Source organism: Alosa sapidissima, chromosome 1 (genome assembly GCF_018492685.1).
Source record: "Alosa sapidissima isolate fAloSap1 chromosome 1, fAloSap1.pri, whole genome shotgun sequence".
Classification (NCBI taxonomy): Eukaryota; Metazoa; Chordata; class Actinopteri; order Clupeiformes; family Clupeidae; genus Alosa; species Alosa sapidissima.
The window spans coordinates 21,966,706-21,987,622 of record NC_055957.1 but is presented as its reverse complement, the minus strand read 5'-3'; the positions used below and the strand labels follow the sequence as shown (position 1 = coordinate 21,987,622).

Genomic DNA, 20,917 nt, shown 5'->3' with positions numbered 1-20,917 from the left:
TCATGCTACGCCTGATTCGACGGTTTGTTTCTGTGATGATCCAGTAAGAATCTGGATGTTTGTCTGCAATGTCTATGTAACCCGCTTTCCACTCTGATGAGCCGTCCTCAGTGTAGCCTACCAGATATGCTGCTGTGGAGCATAGCGTTCCTGTGGTGCACGCTGAGATTTTAGATGGGCTGCTCTTCTGTCTGCGAGGTTGAGTTTTTGCTCTTTGCTTTCTTGCCTGTTGAAAAATAACTCAGCTGGTGATGGTAGGTCTGCACTAACTGGGGTGTCGAGTTAGGCCAGGATGGCTAGTGTGATTTCAGCATCAGTCTTGTACTTCTTCAGAATGTTACACACAGTTTGGATTGCACGTTCAGTTCTACCATTGCTTTGGTGGTGGTAAGGACTCGAGGTGGTGTGGTGGATCTCAAACAGCCCATAAAACTTCTGGAACTGAACGGAACGAAAAGATGGACCATTGTCAGATATAATCCTCTCAGCAAGACTGAATCGCCTGAAGTTGTCATTCAGACGGGCAGTTACAACACTGGTGGTGCTGCTTCGTACTGAGTTTATGATGACATACCCAGAAAAATAATCAATGGACACAAGGATCCCTTGAAAGTCCATGAGGTCACAACCCAAAACCTCCATGGGCCTAGTTGTGGATATTTGCCTCTCTGGTGGGCGGGGTTTCTTTGCACTGTGCATTTGGCATTTACTACAACTATTGATAAGATTAGTGATGTCGTCCTGCATTTTTGGCCAGTAAACTGTACGGCGGGCTCACTGAAGCGTGGCAGATATGCCTTGATGACCATCTGTAAGCGCTGTAATGTGTCTACTCTCATTGTTGAAGGGGCAATTACTCGACTACCTTTCGTTATGAGACCATCCATGAATGAGAAATCGTCCAGGAAACACCAGTAGCATTGTAATGTGTTTGAGAGGTCTTGCACACTTTCAGGCCAGCCGTTGCTGATCAGTTGAGTATCTTGAGGACCTGAGCAATGCTGACATCTAAGTCTGGAATTGTCTGGTCTGAGCCAGTTTTGACCAGCCTGGATAATGTGTCAGCAAGAGGCACATGTTTTGCGCCAACATACTTGACATGGACATCATAAGTGCAGAATCTCAGAAGCATTCTCTGTAGACGTGGCGGAGCTAGGCTGATCGGCTTGCTGAAAATGGATTCTATTGGTTTATGATCAGTGTGGATGTCAACACGTCTTCCGAACACATTCACATGCAGCTTCTCACATTCAAAAAGCACTGCCAAGAGTTTTCTTTCTATGTTTGAATACTCACATGTTGCGGTCAGTGACTTGCTTAGGAATTTATAGCATATTCTTCTTCGAGACACTATAGAAAGTCTACATACCCATTGCGTAATATCACACACAAGTTTCTACTGCTATCCTCCGCGAACACAATATGCACTGGCCAGATAGCGCAGTAATGTTCAAGTTTTGGGGTCACCATGTTTAACATTCATGCTGCGTAAGCAGCCATCTTTATTGAAAGAGTATTCCAACAGGGTCATTCCACGTCAATTCAACCAGGGCCCACGCACTTAGGTCTCAGACACACTGTAAAATTACTTTTATGTAAGATCAATAATTTCCAAGATACAGCCAGTTTTACGGGGGGAGGGGGGTATCGATTTTGTTCGGCCTCTTTTTTTGTCAAAATTCACAAGCCCATAGTGAAGAACTAAACCAAGTAGGAGGCTTAAATTGTGCATGGTGCTACATAAATAGGAATAGTATCATATGTAGCAAAATCGTCAAGTTTGGTCTGGATGATCCTGCATGGTCATAGCTGTCCCTCAAAGTTGATCAAAATGATCAAGTTTTTGGCTGGGCTCTGTTTAGGCCTTCATGAGACATATTTGTACTTAACATAGGCTTTTCATTTATTTTTCTTATTGAGGTAAGTAGAAACACTCTCACAAAAAGCAATGAACAAAAAAGAAATCCCTTCAGGGTCTGAACAGCTGACCTCGCAATGAAATTATTGCTTCCTCAGTGCCCATTAAGATCCACAGAAAGAATCAGTCATATATAAAAAAGAAATATGTTTTTTTCTTATACTGTCATCAATTTTGGTCAATGATTCCGGGTTACTGAAATACCAGGGAACATGAAATTTGTGGCCACTCGTTGAAACGCTAAATAATGGACCTTTCCATTAGACTCGTAAATCCGTTGCCCGAGTTGGAAAGTGTGAATTACCCAGCTTTCTTGCGGCATTTCACGCAGGCACGCCTCCTTTACCTCGGAGTACTTAAGGGTACCCCGAGGTGGACGTACGACCTTATGACAAACATGGCTGCGCCACATACAGTACATGCACATGCGCACGCACGCACACACACACACACACACACAGACAGGCAAGCACACACACACACACACACACACACATTAGCACCCTAACACACACAAACACACACTTATACACTAAAGCAAACTCACACATGCACACACTCATTTACATGCATATGAGTTGCAGGAGTATACATGGAGTCAAATTGACAAGCGTGATTTATTTTTGCAGAGAGAATGTGCAGGACCGAGCAGCGATCGTATTTTGTATCACTATGCGGTACATCTAGTTTATTGCTGCCGTTACTCATGTTACTCTGTGGGTATTAGCTACAGAGGATCTGACACTTCATATGCTGGCATATCATGTTGTAAACCTTTGTCAATGAGCGTCACATTTCAAATTAAACTGTGTTAAACAGATGTGAACGGCAGGCTGAACACATCTGCAACAGAAGGAGGTTGCTACGTTAACCAGCGAAACACACCCCGTGAACACACAGTGAGGTGAAGCACACACTAATCCCGGTGCAGTGAGCTGCCTGCAACAGCGGTGCTCGGGGAGCAGTGAGGGGTTAGGTGCCTTGCTTCAGCCGTGCCTACTGGTCGGGGTTCGAACTGGCAACTCTCCGGTTACAAGTCCGAAGCGCTAACCAATAGGCCACGGCTGCCCCAACACAGTATGACAATTATGGGAGGATAATCACTCAGATTTTCGTTATTAGACCAATGGAAAATTAACCTGACTCTCGCCAGATGAATTTCGTTCCGCCTAGCTCCACTCACATCCATCTGGGATCGCTTCTGTTGAGAGTGATTTCGGCACCAGATTTTATGGTAGAGCCAATCAGGACGCAGGGCGGGAGTTTCATAGATGTGACGTAGCGTAGAAGCGACTGTGAGACTGTTCTCAGCGTCACGGGTTGGCTTCGATGTGAGTGGTTGAAGTACTGTAGCTCGTCAATAGATGACAGACAAGTGGCTTATCCAAACATATGCAAGGATTTTTGATAAGGCCCAGCCTTCTGAAACACCTCTCCAATGGATCGATCCCAGATGGATGAGTGTAGCTAGGCGGAACGAAATTCATCTGGGGAGAGTCAGGTTAATGGAAAATAGGCAATGTCAATCAATGGAGGTATTTTAATATTATGTTTTGTTTTGCTAATGCTGAGGCCTTCCTGGTTTTGATCAGCCTAATAATCTCTGAAACATCAATTGTAAACACTAAGGTGAGACAGAGGCATTATTATGGCACCAGAACAGACGTTTATCAGCTTTGAGGTCAAATAAAGTCTCCAGTCTTGTAAATTGACATTATGTCCATAACGTCACATCCATAACGCACCATTAAAGGTTTGCACAGACACTTTGGACATTGTCGCATCAACACTGTATATGTAGCATAAACTTTTCCTATAAAACGTTATGGATCATGTGACATGGCCATGGAACTTGCTGACTTAAAAACAAAAGCCTTACAAATGAGAAAAAAGCAGTGAGCCTTGCTACAGTGGTGCTCGGGGAGCAGTGAGGGGTTAGGTGCCTTGGTCAAGGGCACTTCAGTCATGGATGTGGGAGAGCAGTGCTTAACCACTTCCCCCACCCACATTTTCCAAACTGGTTCAGGGATCGAATCGGCAACCTTTTGGTTACAAGCCCGACCAAATCGCTAACCAGTAGGCCACGGCTGCTCCTGCTCTCAGCTGAAGAGTCACACTATAGTTATCTTAGTGACCTAACTAAATATTAGGTATTGTACCCATTCTGTGTTCATATTCAACAGCTATGGCTATGACAAAAAAATAGAATTCAATTTACTGTAAGATGGTCATGTGACATCTGTTGATCCCATAGTCACATACTGTAGTCACTTCTGTGTTTACATTTTTATTTGATATTTTGGAGAATCTCAGATTCAATTCTAGTAATTTTATTGTCTTTACACTTTACAGGATTTTATAAACTCAAATTATATAAACATTAAATATATGTTTGTGATATAATAGCATAATCATATAACATTGAATAACATACACTCAATTGACAATTAGACTGATTAGGGGGGACTGCATATAACAACATAAAATATAAGCAATGCAAAAAAAAACCCATTATTCAGAATTCAGTTCCCTCAGAAACATGAAAATACATTTATAAAAAAAATCTTAACAATTTTACAACTGAACGTACAAATACATACTCTTTTATGTTAGGTCATAATTGTGAGTGAGGAAACCTTCAATAGCTCATATGTGCGTGTGTTTGTGTGTGTGTGTGTGTGTCCTATCAAAGCATTGACATTTCCATCTCATTGCTCTTTTACCTTATTTAGCAATGTAACCTGTGTTGTGTTGAGTGTGCTAGCTGCACTAGGACAGACAGAACATCATCTTACAGTGGAAACAGTAAATGGCCAATGAAAGTGCTGTGGTCATTTTCATTATCAAAAAGCCATGTGTTTGCCCTAAGCCGCATATACACGTGGTCGCCCGTCTCTAGCTGTAGGGTCATTCCATTTGTTGCAGTCTCTGGGCGGTTACCTGCAGCATGGTTGTACACCGTCACCATTTGTTGGCCGTTCTTGAATAGTCTGAGTCCCATGGATCTGGATGAGCTATGGTGACCAGAGAAGCTGAAGTAGTAGACACCTCTCACTGGTGCAGTGAAGATACCTGGACCAACAGAACAGTGTAAGCCAAGATACAAAACATAACTCTATGATCAACCCCCCATTTAAACAAATTGATGCAGCTGCTAACACATGTACATGTACCTGTTGTTGGGTTGTACGCATTTCCAGCGTTGACAAACACATCCTTATAAACCAGAGTAATCTCAGTGTTATATGGACCCTGTTGTCCATAAGGACCCAGTGAGGCACCAAACGCTACTTGTTCTGGAATAAAAATGACATGGTTCACACACTATACTTGGCAGTTATTACAGTAGAGGTGTAGATAATGGATGTCATTGTTATAAAACTCCCTTGTGTAGTTCCGCACTAGTTGTACTCTCCTCCTCATGCATACTATGCACTGTTGCTGCTCTACCTTTCCTCTTTTGTTCTTGTAGTTGGCTCCAGAGGGTGGACACAGTCTCTCTTAGTTCACGGACTTCATCCCTCAGACCAATGAATAGTTGGCAGGAGTTGTCGCCATATCTCATGTTTCCCTCTACTGCTCCACCATCCTGCTGCAGGCTGCTGGACACCTGCACATCTCCGCCCTCAGCCAGGCTGTGTGGAGGACGCTGGTAGTTATTGGACTCTGAGACATCATCTCCACCCTCAGCCAGGCTGTGTGCCCCACACAGAGAGCAGAGCAGCAGCAGCAGCGCAGACAGAGAAATCTTCATCATCATGGACACCTGAGATGGGTTTGCTGGAGGCCGTTGTCTGTGAGACGTTTTTATAATGTGCAGTTAATTATTAACTCTGTGCAAGTCATAGTCCACCATGAAATCAGCAATCTGCACGTGCATGTGTTTTGCTCATTATTGTTGTTGGGTTTTTTTCCACAGAGATGCCTGGCGCTGTATAATTGAAATATAATATTTTTGTGTATGTAAACGTCATGATCTTGTATGTCGTGCTTTGTCTCAACTGTGAAAGTTGTCACATGACCCATGATTAGTCTAGGCCTACCTTTAAATAAGTAAATATTGAAATGCTAGTCCTAGGGATGGACTTGAGTTACAGAAACGTTTTAAATCTCCCACAAACAACTGCTGGTTACCAGGCAAACACTTTTAATAATTTTGTACTTAGTTTTACAGATTATGTGTTTTTTGTGTGTGATATTGTTTGTATAAAACTGTTTGTTTGTTTGTTTGTTTACTGTTTGTAGTACAATCAAAAGAAAATAAAACGAAATGACATCGGTATGAGACGTGGATTTTCTTATTGACCAGCGGGTTGAGTGACAATTGTTCACAACCGCTAAATGTTCACACAACAAATCTGTTGACCATTCTACAAAAGCAGGCTTAATTAATCACCTTTGTAAATGCCACAAATAACTGTATGCTTGTGGAACTGAAATCGCAAGGTTATTTCATTAGTATTCATGTCATCAAAGAGGGTCAGCCTTCTAAAACATCAGGTTGTGAACATTCCTGGTGGTTTTTTTTTCTGACTAGTGACTAAACTCCTTTCTCCTTGATACTTACTAATTCACAAAGTAACAAATAGCTTTTTTATCTTTATCATTACTGTTAAAGGCTATGTGAATACAGGGTGGTAACCATTTTCTTTTATGTTTTTATCAGTAATTGTATATTGTGTCTATTCTGTAGCATTTCCAATAGATGCTCAGGTCATATTATTGTTTTCTATAAACCCAACGTGACATCCAATATAAGGAACAAGGAAGTGTTGTGTTACACACGTGTATGTTCCTCATGCGTGCTCTCATTGTTTTATTACTAATAACACATTAACAAAGATGAATCAAACTAAAAAAAATCAGAGAGTGAATGGATCACATTGGTTTTGTTTTCTGGCTAGTAATAGCCTAAACCCTTCTTGATACTTCCTATGATAATTCACATGAAATGTAACAAATAGCTCTATTTTACATTTAATTCTTTTTTATTTTTTGTCAGTGATTGTTGTAGGCTACTGTATATGAATTCAGGGTGTAACCATTTTCTTTTATGTTTTATCACATATTGTGTCCATTCGTAGTAGATGCACACTTATGTCTTAGCATTGGGATAGATGCTCAAGTCATATTATTGTTTTAAAACCAACGTGATCCAATACAAGGAACCATGAAGTGTTTGTGTTACACACGTGTATATGTGCTTTCATTGTTTATAATAACACATTAACAAAGATGAATCAAACTAAAACTTTGTTTCCTGACTAGTGACTAAACTTTTTTCTTCCCAGTGATAATTCATGAAAAGTAACAAATAGCCATTACTGTATGTGAATACAGGATCGTAATACCTAATCTATTATGGTTTAATTGTGAACATTTTTTTCGTAGCAGATGCACTTATGTCTTTAGCATTTCCAACATTGATATAGATGCTCAGGTCATATTATTGTTTTATAAGATTATGTAAAACCAACGTGACAACCAATACAAGGGAACAGGAAGGGTTTGTGTTTACACACCTGTTATGTTCCTCACGTGTGTTTTCATTGTTGTATTACTTAAATATCACATGAACAAAGTTCATCAAATTAAACCTATCAAAAAGTCCTGGTTGGTGACATACTCCTTTATTACACTTATGAGCAAACATTATCATGTACTGCTGTCATATACTGCTCTTTGAAATACCTTACCTTCCGTCAGTCTTGTTGTCAGAGAGTATAGGACTAGCCTACAGCAACAACTTAATGTAATTGTCAGTGCAGCAAACATTTTTCTTTTTCTGCATCTTCCTTCCTGAGGATGGTTGTAGTCTGAGGTTTAAGTAATTTCATATCATGGAGATATTGCTTATCGTCACCTTCCTAAAATAATGGCATAAGTAATTTTTTGACAATGTTGTGTGTGTGTGTGTTTGTGTAAGGTGACGTTATTACACAGATAGTCTATGGCAACTGGATGTGAATATCTATTTTTTAACATCTGGGGCCTGCTGCTGGCTGGGCCGCATCTGGATTCCAGGCTGTGTCTTTGACACCCCTGTTATTTGTGGTATAGGCCTAGGCTACTGCCTGTCTGTTGAGCTACTTAATCACTGAGCACCAACTCTTCAAATTAAACAATGTATTCATCTGGCTATTGTTTAATCAGATATTTGCAGACCACAAAGCACATTTTATTTTGGTATGGTCAGTCAGTAGCCTATATACAGTAGGCCTATAATGGCATAGGCCTACAGAAAAAAAACGTTTCCCACGTGTTCATTTTGCTCTAGGCCTGCCATAAGTAGCCTACCGTAGGCCTAAATATCCGATATAGCCTAGTTAGTTTAAAGTGTATGTCAGGTTAAAAAACATTTTTGACAAATGAAGACATGAAGCAAGATAGTAGGCTAGTGAGTAGCCTAGTGATTTTTCTTGAAAAATCAACTTTAAATGCAAAAGAACAATATTTACAGTTATTTTTATAACTGAATTTATGAACATTCCAGACACAGTGATGACCTCATAAGAGGGAGTCCAGCAAAGTTGAGCATAGGGGAGAAGAGGTTTTAACTGCATTTTCTTTTACACTGATAAGGCCAAAAATGTCCTTTATGACATACCAGTGGTTCATAAGCATGAGCCTGACTGGCAGGGACAAAGTAGCAAATGTGTGGTAGCCCATTTATAGTCAGGTCTCTAAAGCAGGAAGCATATGCCCATGCATGGTTGGCTGAACACAGACTAATGAGTTGCTTACTGATTCTACTTAGTGTAGACTATATAATGGCCTATGTGATGGCAAGTGACACAACTGGCATTTTCAAGCATAGCTACTTACCCATATCATCTTCATCACATTTTAAGATCAATAATGGTTGCCAGTAAAGAAAAACATATATCAGGATATTGTTATGTCAGGCAGGTAGTAGACTCTAGCATGACATAGAATGAAGTCATGTTTTTGGGCTCATCAGTGTAAAAAACCTAGGCTACTGTATGATCCTGTATGATGTGTTTTAATTGACCAACTTTGCTGGACTCCCTATTATGAGGTCATCATTGTGTCTGGAATGTTCATAAATTCAGTTATAAAAATAAGTAAGGGATAATGGACGACACGGTGGTCTGTTCACAGAAGTTAATGCACGGTCGAGGTTGTAAAACGGCCCCGACGCGAAGCGGAGGGCCGTTTAAACCTCGTAGTGCATTAATTTCTGTGAACAGACCACCGTGGAGTCCATTATCCCGCTTATTCCACTGTTGCCACTTGCGTTGTGTTCATTTCCTACGACGGAGTATTAGGGCCACACATGAAGGAAAAATATTTTTGCCATGACGAGATTAAACTCGACATGTCGAGAATAAAGTTGAAATGTAATATCGACTTTAATCTCGACGTATCGACTTTAATGTCGCCACGTCGACATTAAACTCAACATTTTGAGAATAAAGTTGAAATATCATGTCGACTTTAATCTCGACGTGTCGACATTAAACTCAACATTTTGAGAATAAAGTTAGTTTGGAGAGAGAACGACTGCTCGGGGCGATTGAAAGGGAGGACGAATGAAACAATGCAACAAGTGCAACAATGATTCAGAGTGTTCGAGTGCAACAATGATTAGACATAGGCCTATATCATGTGGACAAAACATAGAACATATTAACCTACGTTGCTCAGCCAAATACTTTGCTGCAGGGCCGTTTCAAGGAATTTGGGGGCCCCAAGCAAAATGGACATGGAGCCCCCCCCCCCCCCACCGCACGCAAAGCCTACAGGAACCACCGCATAGCCATACAGTTTAAGTTCACCCACAGTTTATATAAATACACAATTTTGACAGTGCAATACTGCACTTGCATATATATATACTGTGCATTAGTTTTGAACATTTGCAAAAACACCACCGTACCATAAAATCCAATATAAATGTAAAAAAGTGCACAATAACTAAATCCAACATACTTAAACACACACACACACACACTCACATCAACATTTTTCAGTTCTTTCTTTGAGAAAATAAAACACTGTGATGGTAATTTTGATAGATTTAATAGAGACCCAGTCAGACCAATAGTATGAAAAATCAGGAACAGAGTTTATTTACAATGATGCGCATCAAGGGAGAGACAGCATGACTTCACCTAAAGATCCATCAGCTGCTCTAACTAGACAAGGAAATAGTTAGGGTTTAAGTATCCTTCCAGGCTGACGGGAGATGGCGTTGGTCATCCCATCTCACATGGACTACACTGAATCAGACCCTGATTAGTGGCAGCCTGGCAATCCGGAGCAGATAGCTACTGACGCAGCCATGCAGAACAGTGAAACACTGCAAAGTCATAATATTCCTGCTTATCTCTAAACACAGTCACACAGAGATATACACAGGGACAGTACAGATATCATACAGTCATTACATAGAATCATACTTTTAGTATCAAAGTGACCCACTAATGAGAAATGCAGAACATTAAACCACATATTGGAATATTGGACATAATGTTCTATTCCACTTTCTCTCAGTCCCCCTTTTTCAGCCTTTATGGCTGGAACATTTAATCAAATAATGTCACTATATAAAATATAAATGATTATACACTTGTTTCATTAAAGTTAGTCAGATCCAAATAAGCAGGTACATGACTAGATACATGATTTAACTGATTTCTCCATAAGTCATGAAAAATAGCTACACATGATTGGTGTACAATAACAACCACAGTAAATCAAAAAGAATATATTTGGTCAATCCCTCTAAACTTCAGAAACTCGTCTATATCATTTCTATATCAGGTTGGGATAATCCCATTGGTGTACCACCTTTTCAGATTATCAACCGATTTAGAGGCATCAGGACCTAAATCACATGTATATAAAAATAATAAGTTCTGAATCCAATGCTCTCAAGTCCCCCTTTAAAAGTCTTGAAGCCTTTGACATCAAACAATAGCACACATTCTGATTGAATCAGGATGAGCCTACTAATTAATTTAGAGTAATGCAGTAATTGTGTCTCTTTACCATGTGTATAATACTTAGGCAAAGCTGAATATAAAACCAAAACACATAAGAAATGTCTCTCAGCAATTCTCAAATAGAACCCAATAAAGGAAATGAATCAAATGAAACAACATGGTTACACGTATAAAAGTGGCCCTGACTGTCTTGATTTCTCACAGGGTGTGAAGAAAAGTTTACATACCACAGAGTACCAGTGATAAAAGCATTAACCAAACAGTTTAAGGGGAAAAAGAAACAATAGACAAAGGGGGAAAAAAGTAGAGTCTGTAAGGCTCCCCCTTTTTAACCACTGATTTCATCTGAAACAAAACACAGAGATATACATATCTGGGCCCAAGGCCCCAGTAGTACTTCCTAAGTTTCAGCTAACATTATTAAAAAGATTTCAATTGCAATACTGCTATGATCAGTCACCAAAATTGGTAATTAGCAATGAAATATAAATTCACATGATCATGATCTTCATGGATACTCTTTTTTTTGTGTGTGTGCCTCATATCAAGAATTGTTTATCATACAGCAAAGCTAAATTATCTGAACCTTTTTCCACATTGTTTAAAGCAGGCCTAAAGGAATGTTTTAAAGAATTTGGTTAGCACTTTATTCTGAACATATTCTGAACGTCTGAAACAAATGAAAAGTTGTATTTTATTTTATTTTATTGCTGTATCCAAAATAATTGTAAACAATATGGTCTAGTATGTATGTCATCATACCATATTATCTTGACACTGGTTTGCATAGCTGTAAAAACAGTTGTAAAAACCTTTTCCATGTCAATGAAGAGAAAAAAAACAATAATACCCATATAACAACTACAGTGGGTGTGTTAATAAACATATGAACCTATTAGTTCAAAATTAGTTCAGTGTAGTGAAGTCAATATCAACAACCTCTCATCCTCCATGAAAGAAAAAGCTATCTTTAATCATAACTTGATACACTGCAAGAGCTAGCTGTCTATGTTATCAGACTACTCTTAATCAGACTCCCCCTTATGATCTGCAGCAAGGCTGCAAGATTATTCCCTTAGCTAAAATGTTGTCGCGTATAACACTGTGTCCTAGAGCTAAGTGCGTCATAGCATCAACAATTTGATAAATTCACTGCTGTTGGTAAGATTACAACTTTGCTAAACTGGCCCCCAAGTATGAATTTAACTGATATGCTTCAACTCTTGTCAGTGTTGTCACTGCCAGAAGCACGAGATTGTGGAGCAATGCTTACAGTAATACATACGTCCAAGCTAAAAGTTCTGCCACTTGTGCCCCTCTCCCCCTTTTTATCCAGAACCTTCTCTGCCCTCAGAACCTATATTTCTTCCACTGTGGCCCATTCAGCCAGTCGCTCACCATAGTGTATGGTGGTCTCACTCAAAGCAGGACCTGGCAGGGCTCAAGGCCTACACACCTAGCCAATCAACAGTCAAAACACATCTGTGTCTACCTTGAAGCAGGAACATAGCGTCCGCATGGCTTCCAGTGTTTGCGGCCTACACGTGGAACAGGATAACTTGGGTCAGGTTCTATTACCATGGGGAGCAGGGAGCTTGGCGAAACAATTAGCCTGTATTTAAGCAAAATGGTCATACTTTCTATGGGGCCGTCATTAAATGTATAACTGGAAAATGTAAACCAAAACTGGAATATGTAATCTGATATAATTAACATACCCATCATCTTGCATATGTGCTCCTGTGACTTGTAGAGGATTGGGGAGAGCAAGGATGGCCTTGATGCTTTGGTCCAGGCATCCAACACTCTTTATAGCACAGCACACAGCATTTCATTTTTTTCTGCAAAGCTTCACTAAATTTAGTTAAAACAACAGATATTCCTAGGTGGAGATATCAGATATCAAAATGTATATAAAACGCTGGAGGATGATGTAGGAGGTTGCGACTCTATGACATTTTAGTCATTGATTAAATCAATGTAATTTGAGGCTAACCGTGTGAATATACATTTTAGATCATCACAAATAATATGCAAAACTGTTATTTCCCTCACCAATGAGCACTATGTAGAGGTCGTTATAAATATCAAAAGGATCTAATAAACCTAGGTTTTTCTATTTAGGATGAATCACCCCTGAGCCTCTTCGCTTTGGGTTTCTTTTCATCCAAAGACTACTACTACAAAATAGCCTCGACTCCCTCCGGAAGAGATTTTTTAATTTTTATTTTATTTTACTCACCGAACGTTCGCCTTTTTGCTTGATCACTGGTTCTCGCTCTGACGTCTCAGGAGAATTCCCTTTCAGTAGAATCCCGTCACCGGGGGTCAGAAGATCAGCCATCTCGCCTTGCTGTCTCAGACAACCAAGGGCTTTCAGGATTCCAAATCCAAGGTCCCAGACCTCACCGTGTACAGTTTTTCAGAAAGCTCGTTCTGACCCCAGATGTTGGGATCCCGGGACCTCTCGCAATTCTGTTAGGTAAATCAATTCGGAATCAAGAAGATGAGACAGGAGCCAGTGATCAAAAATCATCCAATTATATTGAATCTTTGCAAACCCAGCACAGCTGGTTGAAACAAAGAGTTTTACATTCTAAGAGTGCTTATATACTTAAGTGGCTACATAAGTCAAGCGTAACTACAGTACACCTAAAGTCATACAACTCAAGTGTGACTACTCAGTCACTTTAATCAAATGTTGGTGGTTTGTTACCTTACTTGTTGTTGTGAGCAGATCTCTCATATATTAGAATCTCAGGCTCTGAGTATATCTTATTTTAGGGCTAGGGCCTGAATCACCAGGGGAAGAAAAGATAAGATGGCCTAAAGCAACCTAACAGCCCTGGTCTGCATGTAAGTCTCTGGTTTACCCGTTGCTGCGTGTTCAGCTCCCTTACGGGTGTTTCCAGAGGCCCATCCCCAGAACCAGGACTATAAGATCACCCCCCTCCATTTTGTTCCAAAGGAAAAAACACTTAGGACTGTAGAAATTATTAAATAACAATTGTAATTCAGTGGCACATACTTTTCCAAAACTGGCAAATCTAACAAGAATATCAACCAAGACATGTCTCTTTTAGCATTGACAGGAAAACAAACACTCTTGACTGTATTAATATGTTACGCTATCAACATCAAAGCGTCATTTTTAAATGAGAATTTGAGACTCCTTCAAATTGGTCGAACTTAGATATAAAATATCTTTAACTTCATAATTCAAGTGTAATAGACGTCTTTTCTCTTCTCCACTCTCTCTCTCTCTCTCTCTCTCTCTCTCTCTCTCTCTCTCTCTTTACACTGGCTCCCTGACCTTCAAGTGCAGAGATAACAACCACTCATACACACACAGCTAAGTCAGAGAAGATCTGTACCTTATGGTTAAGTGTGTTAGTGTTTACCGTACCAGCAAGAGTGCCCTCAATGGTGACCACAGAATATCCTTTACCTTTGTGGAAAGGAACAACTCAACAGGAGAGAAGGAATTAGACTTCAAACACTTAACAAAATCTTGGCTTTAGTTTAGTTGACAATAGTTCAGTAAATCAAACAAGTTTGAATCCCAAGCAAAAAACCCAAAAATAATTATCTTATTGAGAGGAAGCAAAAAAAAACAAAAAAAACAATTCAATATAGTTAACAGTCAGATGTATCTTTCTTATGTGTATTCTCAGTTACAGTCTGTAACAGAAATGTGACCTTCATGCATATCAGCTGGCCAACACACACACACTCTCACTCAGGCCTCGTGTCGACTGACAGGAGAGAAGACAAAGACAAAACGAACTCAGTCTTTAGTTGCAACACATAACATGTAGCCTATACTTTTAGATGGATTCTTTCTCCTAAATATTTGTGGTATATTTGATTGGCTGACACACAATGTTAGCAGCACTGGGATGTTTTGAATAGGTGTCCCCACCTTTATCTTAGTTTGGCCCAACTAATGCTGATGACCATGTGTGGCTGCCACAGACAGACAAAGCTGCCAAGTAAGTTAACTTTCCCTTAACAACGCAGATGAGGCGGATGTTTTCTTAGATTCAAATAGCTTTGCAGCTCCGAACAAACTATGCCAAATAGTAGTTCAAGCAGAGACAGGTTGACACTCAGACATGTTAGTATCAGAGAGTACCTTTAGCAGATAATTGCAAAGCACACATACACATAACCCATAGGTCAGAAACATACATAGACATACATGTTGAGACATAAACTGACTCATGTTCCTGATTGGTTACCGTAAAGTGACTGGTCTCAAAATTTGACAGATTGTCCAATTTAGCAAACTCAGTGAATGTGATCTCTCGCCCAGACCTGTAATCAAAACATCTGTAACTCTCAGGAGATTCGTTGACTTAGATCGGTTTTGTGTGCGCACACAATCTGTTCCTTGTTTCGGGGCAAAATGCCCAATTCTGTCAAGGGCCTAGATCGCTTACAGCTGACCGACCAGCGTTGCTGCAGCGTATCACCCATACAACAGTAATCTTGCTCAACTCCCTCTCCCTTGTTGTCCAGCAAGGGCCTAGATAGCTTACAGCTGACCGACCAGCGTTGCTGCAGCGTATCACCCATACAACAGTAATCTTGCTCAACTCCCTCTCCCTTGTTGTCCAGCAAGGGCCTAGATAGCTTACAGCTGACCGACCAGCGTTGCTGCAGCGTATCACCCAACGTGGACTGTAGCACTTTAAAGGAACAAAACGTACTACTTACCGAGAGCGCGTCTTTCCAGCGGGCTGAGGGATCACACACAGTAAGTTTGGTAAAAAGAACAATCCTTAATTCAATAGATCAATATAATCCTTATCAATCTCGGTAGGACCTCCATTAACTGATGGTAATTTTGATACCATAGATTTAATAGAGACCCAGTCAGACCAATAGTATGAGAAATCAGGAACAGAGTTGATTTACAATGATGCGCATCAAGGGAGAGACAGCATGACTTCACCTAAAGATCCATCAGCTGCTCTAACTAGACAAGGAAATAGTTAGGGTTTAAGTATCCTTCCAGGCTGACGGGAGATGGCGTTGGTCATCCCATCTCACGTGGACTACACTGAATCAGACCCTGATTAGTGGCAGCCTGGCAATCCGGAGCAGATAGCTACAGACACAGCCATGCAGAACAGTGAAACACTGCAAAGTCATAATATTCCTGCTTATCTCTAAACACAGTCACACAGAGATATACACAGGGACAGTACAGATATCATACAGTCATTACATAGAATCATACTTTTAGTATCAAAGTGACCCACTAATGAGAAATGCAAAACATTAAACCACATATTGGAATATTGGACATAATGTTCTATTCCACTTTCTCTCAACTGCCATCTTATGCAGAAAAAGGATGCATTGTTCAAACTATAAAGAGTGCAGGTTGTATAGCAATTTAAAAATCCAACATAAATACAAGTACACACACACACACACACACACACACATAAGATTAACCTTTCAGGCCATCTTCATCAGTGGATGTATCCTTAGGAAGAGCCTGATCGAGGGCTGAGAAATTTAAGCAAAGCACCTTGAGGGAGAAAGAAAAGATATGTTAGCATTTCCATATTTTGATATTTAGAAGGGATGCAGCTGCTTTCACAACTACCAATGCTTACTGTAAAAACATCCCAAGCTAATGTTATACATTGACCTAGGCCTACTTGTAGCTTAACATAGCATTTAAGCATTCTGCTGTTTGAGAATTAGACAGACGCACCTGATGCTTTAAAGACAGTAATCTTTAAAGACAGCTGGCGTGCATGAATACTACTAGACATGAATGTTCCAGTCTGCTTTGATGAACAGAATTTATCGTGTGGTTTTCCTAATAGTACAGCGGGTAACCATGAAAATTGTGCACTTTTTGAAAGAAACATGAAACTTCTACCATAGTTAGGTTATACCATGAGGTTTATTTTCAGATTGGGAGGGAAGTCAAATTTGACCTCTGAGGCCCGGGAGAGGTCAAATCCAAGATGGCCGCCAATTATATTCAAAAGTGCCTCACGTTGGAACCAAACACAGTAGAAAAACACTTAAGGTGTTATTTCCCACTAACTTTTGGGTGCCTATTCTGTATCTGATAACTTTGAAACCACCAGAGTTCAAGAAAATGCATTTATGTAAAGGTCAAGGTAAACAAAACATCAAAATATTCATTTTTTATGTATCCCAATTCATTTCTTTGTTGTCGCTGTATTATTCAGTTATTAGTTGTTATTTCATGAGATTTGTGGCTAATTTCATTTCTTCACAGCACAGAATTATCCACAGGTGACCCCCCTAGACCATTTTCACAGACCACGTGCAATACCACCGCTGGTTGAAAAAAAGCCTGCTTTAGAGAGTTGTTGCTACAGGCCACAGTACGCACAATGTAGAGAGCACTTCAACCGACATATTCTAACAGGTAAACAGATTGACTATGAACAAACAATATTATTACATAATTACATAATATTATTCATGTTGCAAATTAATTTAACCTTAGCCAGGAAGGAGATTTCCTTGGTAGTTAGCTTTTGAGGTAAAAATCATGGACATTGATCAAAATAATTATCCTAGCTAAACTAGAAGATAGTCTGGAACATTTATGTGAGCTGAAGCTAGTTTAATGATTGAACAGAGTATATTGTAGATATGTCAGCTTGGTAATGTGAAATTTGTTATGGCTGATATAGGTAATGTTAACAGAGTAGCCTAGTTAAAGGGACACCAGGTAACTGTATATGGTTAAATGACTCATTACAGAGCGAGTGAAGACTCTCTCACCCGCCCCTATTGCCTGTAGGAAGAATATCCCGCTTGCAAGTTCAGTGTATCCTACCCGCCGACCGAAGCAGGCAGGCTAACGAAACGCTAAAGATCGTTGCAAACGTGTGTATGGCAGAGCCAGCGAAGAAGCAGCGCAAAGAAAAGGAAAAGAGCTTCAGACCGAGCGAGGGGGAGTTTCGTAGAGAAAAAGCAGCAGGCTTGCCTGGTGTCCCTTTAAATAGCCGGTCAACTGGGCTTGAACACATTTGTAGCTAGCATGTTAATATAAGGCTGTGTCTTTAATTACTACTTAATTAATTACTTCTTACTGTTAAGACTATCAATTGGGAGATTGTTAGGGCAGGTTTTGTGGTGGACTGATGCTCAATGTTTGTACCATCAAGTACCATGTTGATGAAGGCCAAGAGATGGTGGCACAGCCCTCTGCTGGCAGTTTTCTTTGAATGACCCGTCAAAAGAGAAAGATGAATTAAGGATCTCTTTGCGCACTACTTGTGCTGCTCGCATTAAGTGCATGGCATCACTGTCAGTTTGACAGGCTATCATGAGAGCTGGTCCAATGTCCTTCTCAAAACTCAGGAGTGTGTGTCTCTTCCGCGTAAATGTGCCCTCAGATGTGGAAGCTCAGAAAGCAGTCGTTCTTTCAGTCTGGTGGTGTGAATCCGTTCACCTACAGAATAATTACAGTGGTATGGCATGTGGTCTGTGAAAATGGTCTAGGGGGGTCACCTGTGGATAATTCTGTGCTGTGAAGAAATAAAATTAGCCACACATCTCATGAAATAACAACTAATAACTGAATAATACAGGGACATAAAAAATGAATATTTTGATGTTTTGTTTACCTTGACCTTTACATAAATGCATTTTCTTGAACTCTGGTGGTTTCAAAGTTATCAGATACAGAATGGGCACCCTAAAGTTAGTGGGAAATGACACCTTAAGTGTTTTTCTACTGTGTTTGGTTCCAACGTGAGGCACTTTTGAATATTATTGGCGGCCATCTTGGATTTGACCTCTCCCGGGCCTCAGAGGTCAAATTTGACTTCCCTCCAAATCTGAAAATAAACCTTATGGTATAACCTAACTATGGTAGAAGTTTCATGTTTCTTTCAAAAAGTGCACAATTCCCCTTGATTTGAGGGCTTAACCGCTGTACTATAACCCCCATTTGGTAAATAGATTATCACCGTCGAATAGTTAGTATAGCAGAGAAGCTATGCCACTTTCATCAAAACCTATTACAAAGCTATAGCAATGTTATGTCATTAAATACGATAAACAGTAATTCTGGAACAGATCTGCGTCTTCCTTATCCCGTTAATAAACATATTACAGTATGTAACCATATTCCGTCCGTTCGAGAAAAAAAAGTTGCGCTAACTGTTCTAGTTTGTTGTAAGCAGCATGGGCTGTCAGGCAGGTAATTAACATAAACATTTTTTGCTAGGCTAGCCTTCCTGCTGCGACATTACACCATTTGTACAAGACAAGTAGAGCTATTTTATCCAGTGTAATTTATCACTTACCACTATCTTGTTTTTTCTTGTCATCCTCTTCCTTTCTCTTCTGGCTTCCGGACGCATAACTCCGCTTCATTATGACTGCCAAGGTTTTATATTTTCGCTGCAGCAGCAGAGACCACAAACCTGGCTGGCTGGCTGCTGTCAGCGACTACTGAGGGGGCCCCCTTGAGGGGGATCCCGGTAATGCCGGTAACAGTGTCGTTGCACTTTACTGCATTGACTATCAAAGGGGCGCTCACAGTTTGTCGTTGCATTTTATTTTTAGCCAGTCGTTGTCTTGGGGCCCCTGGCCAGCTCGGGGCCCCAAGCAATTGATTGGTTTGCTTGCCTTCTAGCGACGGGCCTGCTTTGCTGTTAGGTCCTTATCACGGAGTTACAGGCGATAAATGCGATGGTCAAAAGTAGCCTAAACGTCATAGCGGTTTATTTTTTTTATTTTTTATTTTTTATTTTTTATTTTAAAATAAAATATTTATTTTATTATTTATTTTAACTAATGACATAGAAGACATTCCCAATTGCATCCACATATCGTAATGCACTATGCAAAAAGTGATTTACACTCGTAGCCGAACACAGTGAGATGCAAGCCTTCAAATCCACTCAGAAATGTAATTAGGCTACTCTCACGTCCTTAAAGGGGCAGGCAGTCAATTAGACGTACACCACCAATGTAACGACATTAAACAGAAGTGTAGTCAAATATTTTACATCAATATGAAATTACTAGATACTTACTTGGCTTGGTAATTATGCAGGCCACAGACTATGAATTATTAAAAAGATATGAACTTAATATGAATTACAAAATATATTAATGTATTGAAACATATGACATGATGCCATCTCTTTAGGTGACTGTCTTTTTTGGACAGTTCTACGAAAGGTTATACTGCTTTGTGAATTACCTCAGTCAAAGCATTTTCACAAATAAAGTAGGCCTACTTTGATTTTCTGTAATCCTTACTGTTTACCTTTGATTATACTTTTTTAATAAGCATCAAGATTATCAGTGTGATTTTGGTCTTACTAACCTTAATTGCCCCTAAATTTAAAAGAAAAAAAATCGCAACTATTTTCACATCCTCCCGCAATTTCTCCACAAGAAACAGCTAAAAACACCGCAACTTCCATCCAGGCATTTTAGGTCGAAACAGTCTCAAAAAACCTCGTGAAATCCTGGAGGGAGTGATTTTTTTACCTATCCCTTACTGCCACTGGGGAAAAAAAAAAAAAAAATTCCCTACCGACCCATGGCCTCAACTGACAACCAATAGGAACCAAACCTTTTTTTTTTTTTATGCCTTAGCCCGCTGTAATCCATCTAGCTAAAAGCCACCTCCGTCATATGCTACAATGTTACTATGTTCTGAAAGTCTGCATTTTACAGCTTGGATGCAACCAGAGCCATAGAAAAAGATGCAACGTGATAGTTCATTTAAACTTCACGAGTTCGGCGAATTAATATACAAGTGTGATACGGCCAACAAAATGGATCTAGGCTACTTCATAGGTGTGCAAATAACATACGGTTAATGGTCGTTCTAAATTACGTAGGACAATGGGAAATTCAACCAAGCAGTGTAATAACTGTAAATATTGTTCTATTGTAGGCATATTTAAAGTTGGTTTTTCAAGAAAAATCACTACTCACTACTATCTTGCTTCAAGTCCCTTCATTTGTCAAAAATGTTTTTTAACCTGACATATACACT

At 39.9% G+C, this 20,917-nt stretch overlaps 2 protein-coding genes and 1 long non-coding RNA gene across 3 annotated transcripts in view; all 3 read right to left on the bottom strand.

Moving 5' to 3' along the window:
- Nucleotides 1-4,497: 4,497 nt before the first annotated feature.
- Nucleotides 4,498-6,116, bottom strand: LOC121721082 (complement C1q-like protein 2). Its single transcript, XM_042107696.1, has 3 exons — nt 5,369-6,116; nt 5,092-5,214; nt 4,498-4,990 (listed from the first exon to the last, which is right to left on the bottom strand). Exons 1-3 carry the CDS (start codon nt 5,676-5,678, stop codon nt 4,710-4,712), a joined length of 714 nt encoding a protein of 237 aa, XP_041963630.1. The 5' UTR covers nt 5,679-6,116; the 3' UTR covers nt 4,498-4,709.
- A 5,584-nt stretch (nt 6,117-11,700) lies between these two features.
- On the bottom strand, nt 11,701-14,246 carry LOC121721089. Its single transcript, XR_006034740.1, has 2 exons — nt 13,130-14,246; nt 11,701-12,694 (listed from the first exon to the last, which is right to left on the bottom strand). It is a non-coding gene; the product is annotated as an uncharacterized LOC121721089 (long non-coding RNA).
- A 5,438-nt stretch (nt 14,247-19,684) lies between these two features.
- Nucleotides 19,685-20,917, bottom strand: part of LOC121703890 (GTPase IMAP family member 8-like) — a 28,517-nt gene continuing 27,284 nt past the window's right edge. The window contains exon 4 of the transcript XR_006030172.1: nt 19,685-19,695. The gene's annotated coding sequence lies outside the window, so the exon portion shown is untranslated. The remainder of the gene's footprint in view (nt 19,696-20,917) is intronic.

Excerpts from the sequence above, each read along its gene's own strand:
- LOC121721082 (XM_042107696.1), bottom strand. The coding sequence starts at position 5,678 with ATGATGATGAAGATTTCTCTGTCTGCGCTGCTGCTGCTGCTCTGCTCT. Across the intron at positions 5,215-5,368 it reads ACAAGAACAAAAGAGGAAAG|AACAAGTAGCGTTTGGTGCC; the intron begins GTAGAGCAGCAA and ends TTTTTATTCCAG. Across the intron at positions 4,991-5,091 it reads TGCGTACAACCCAACAACAG|GTATCTTCACTGCACCAGTG; the intron begins GTACATGTACAT and ends CTGTTGGTCCAG.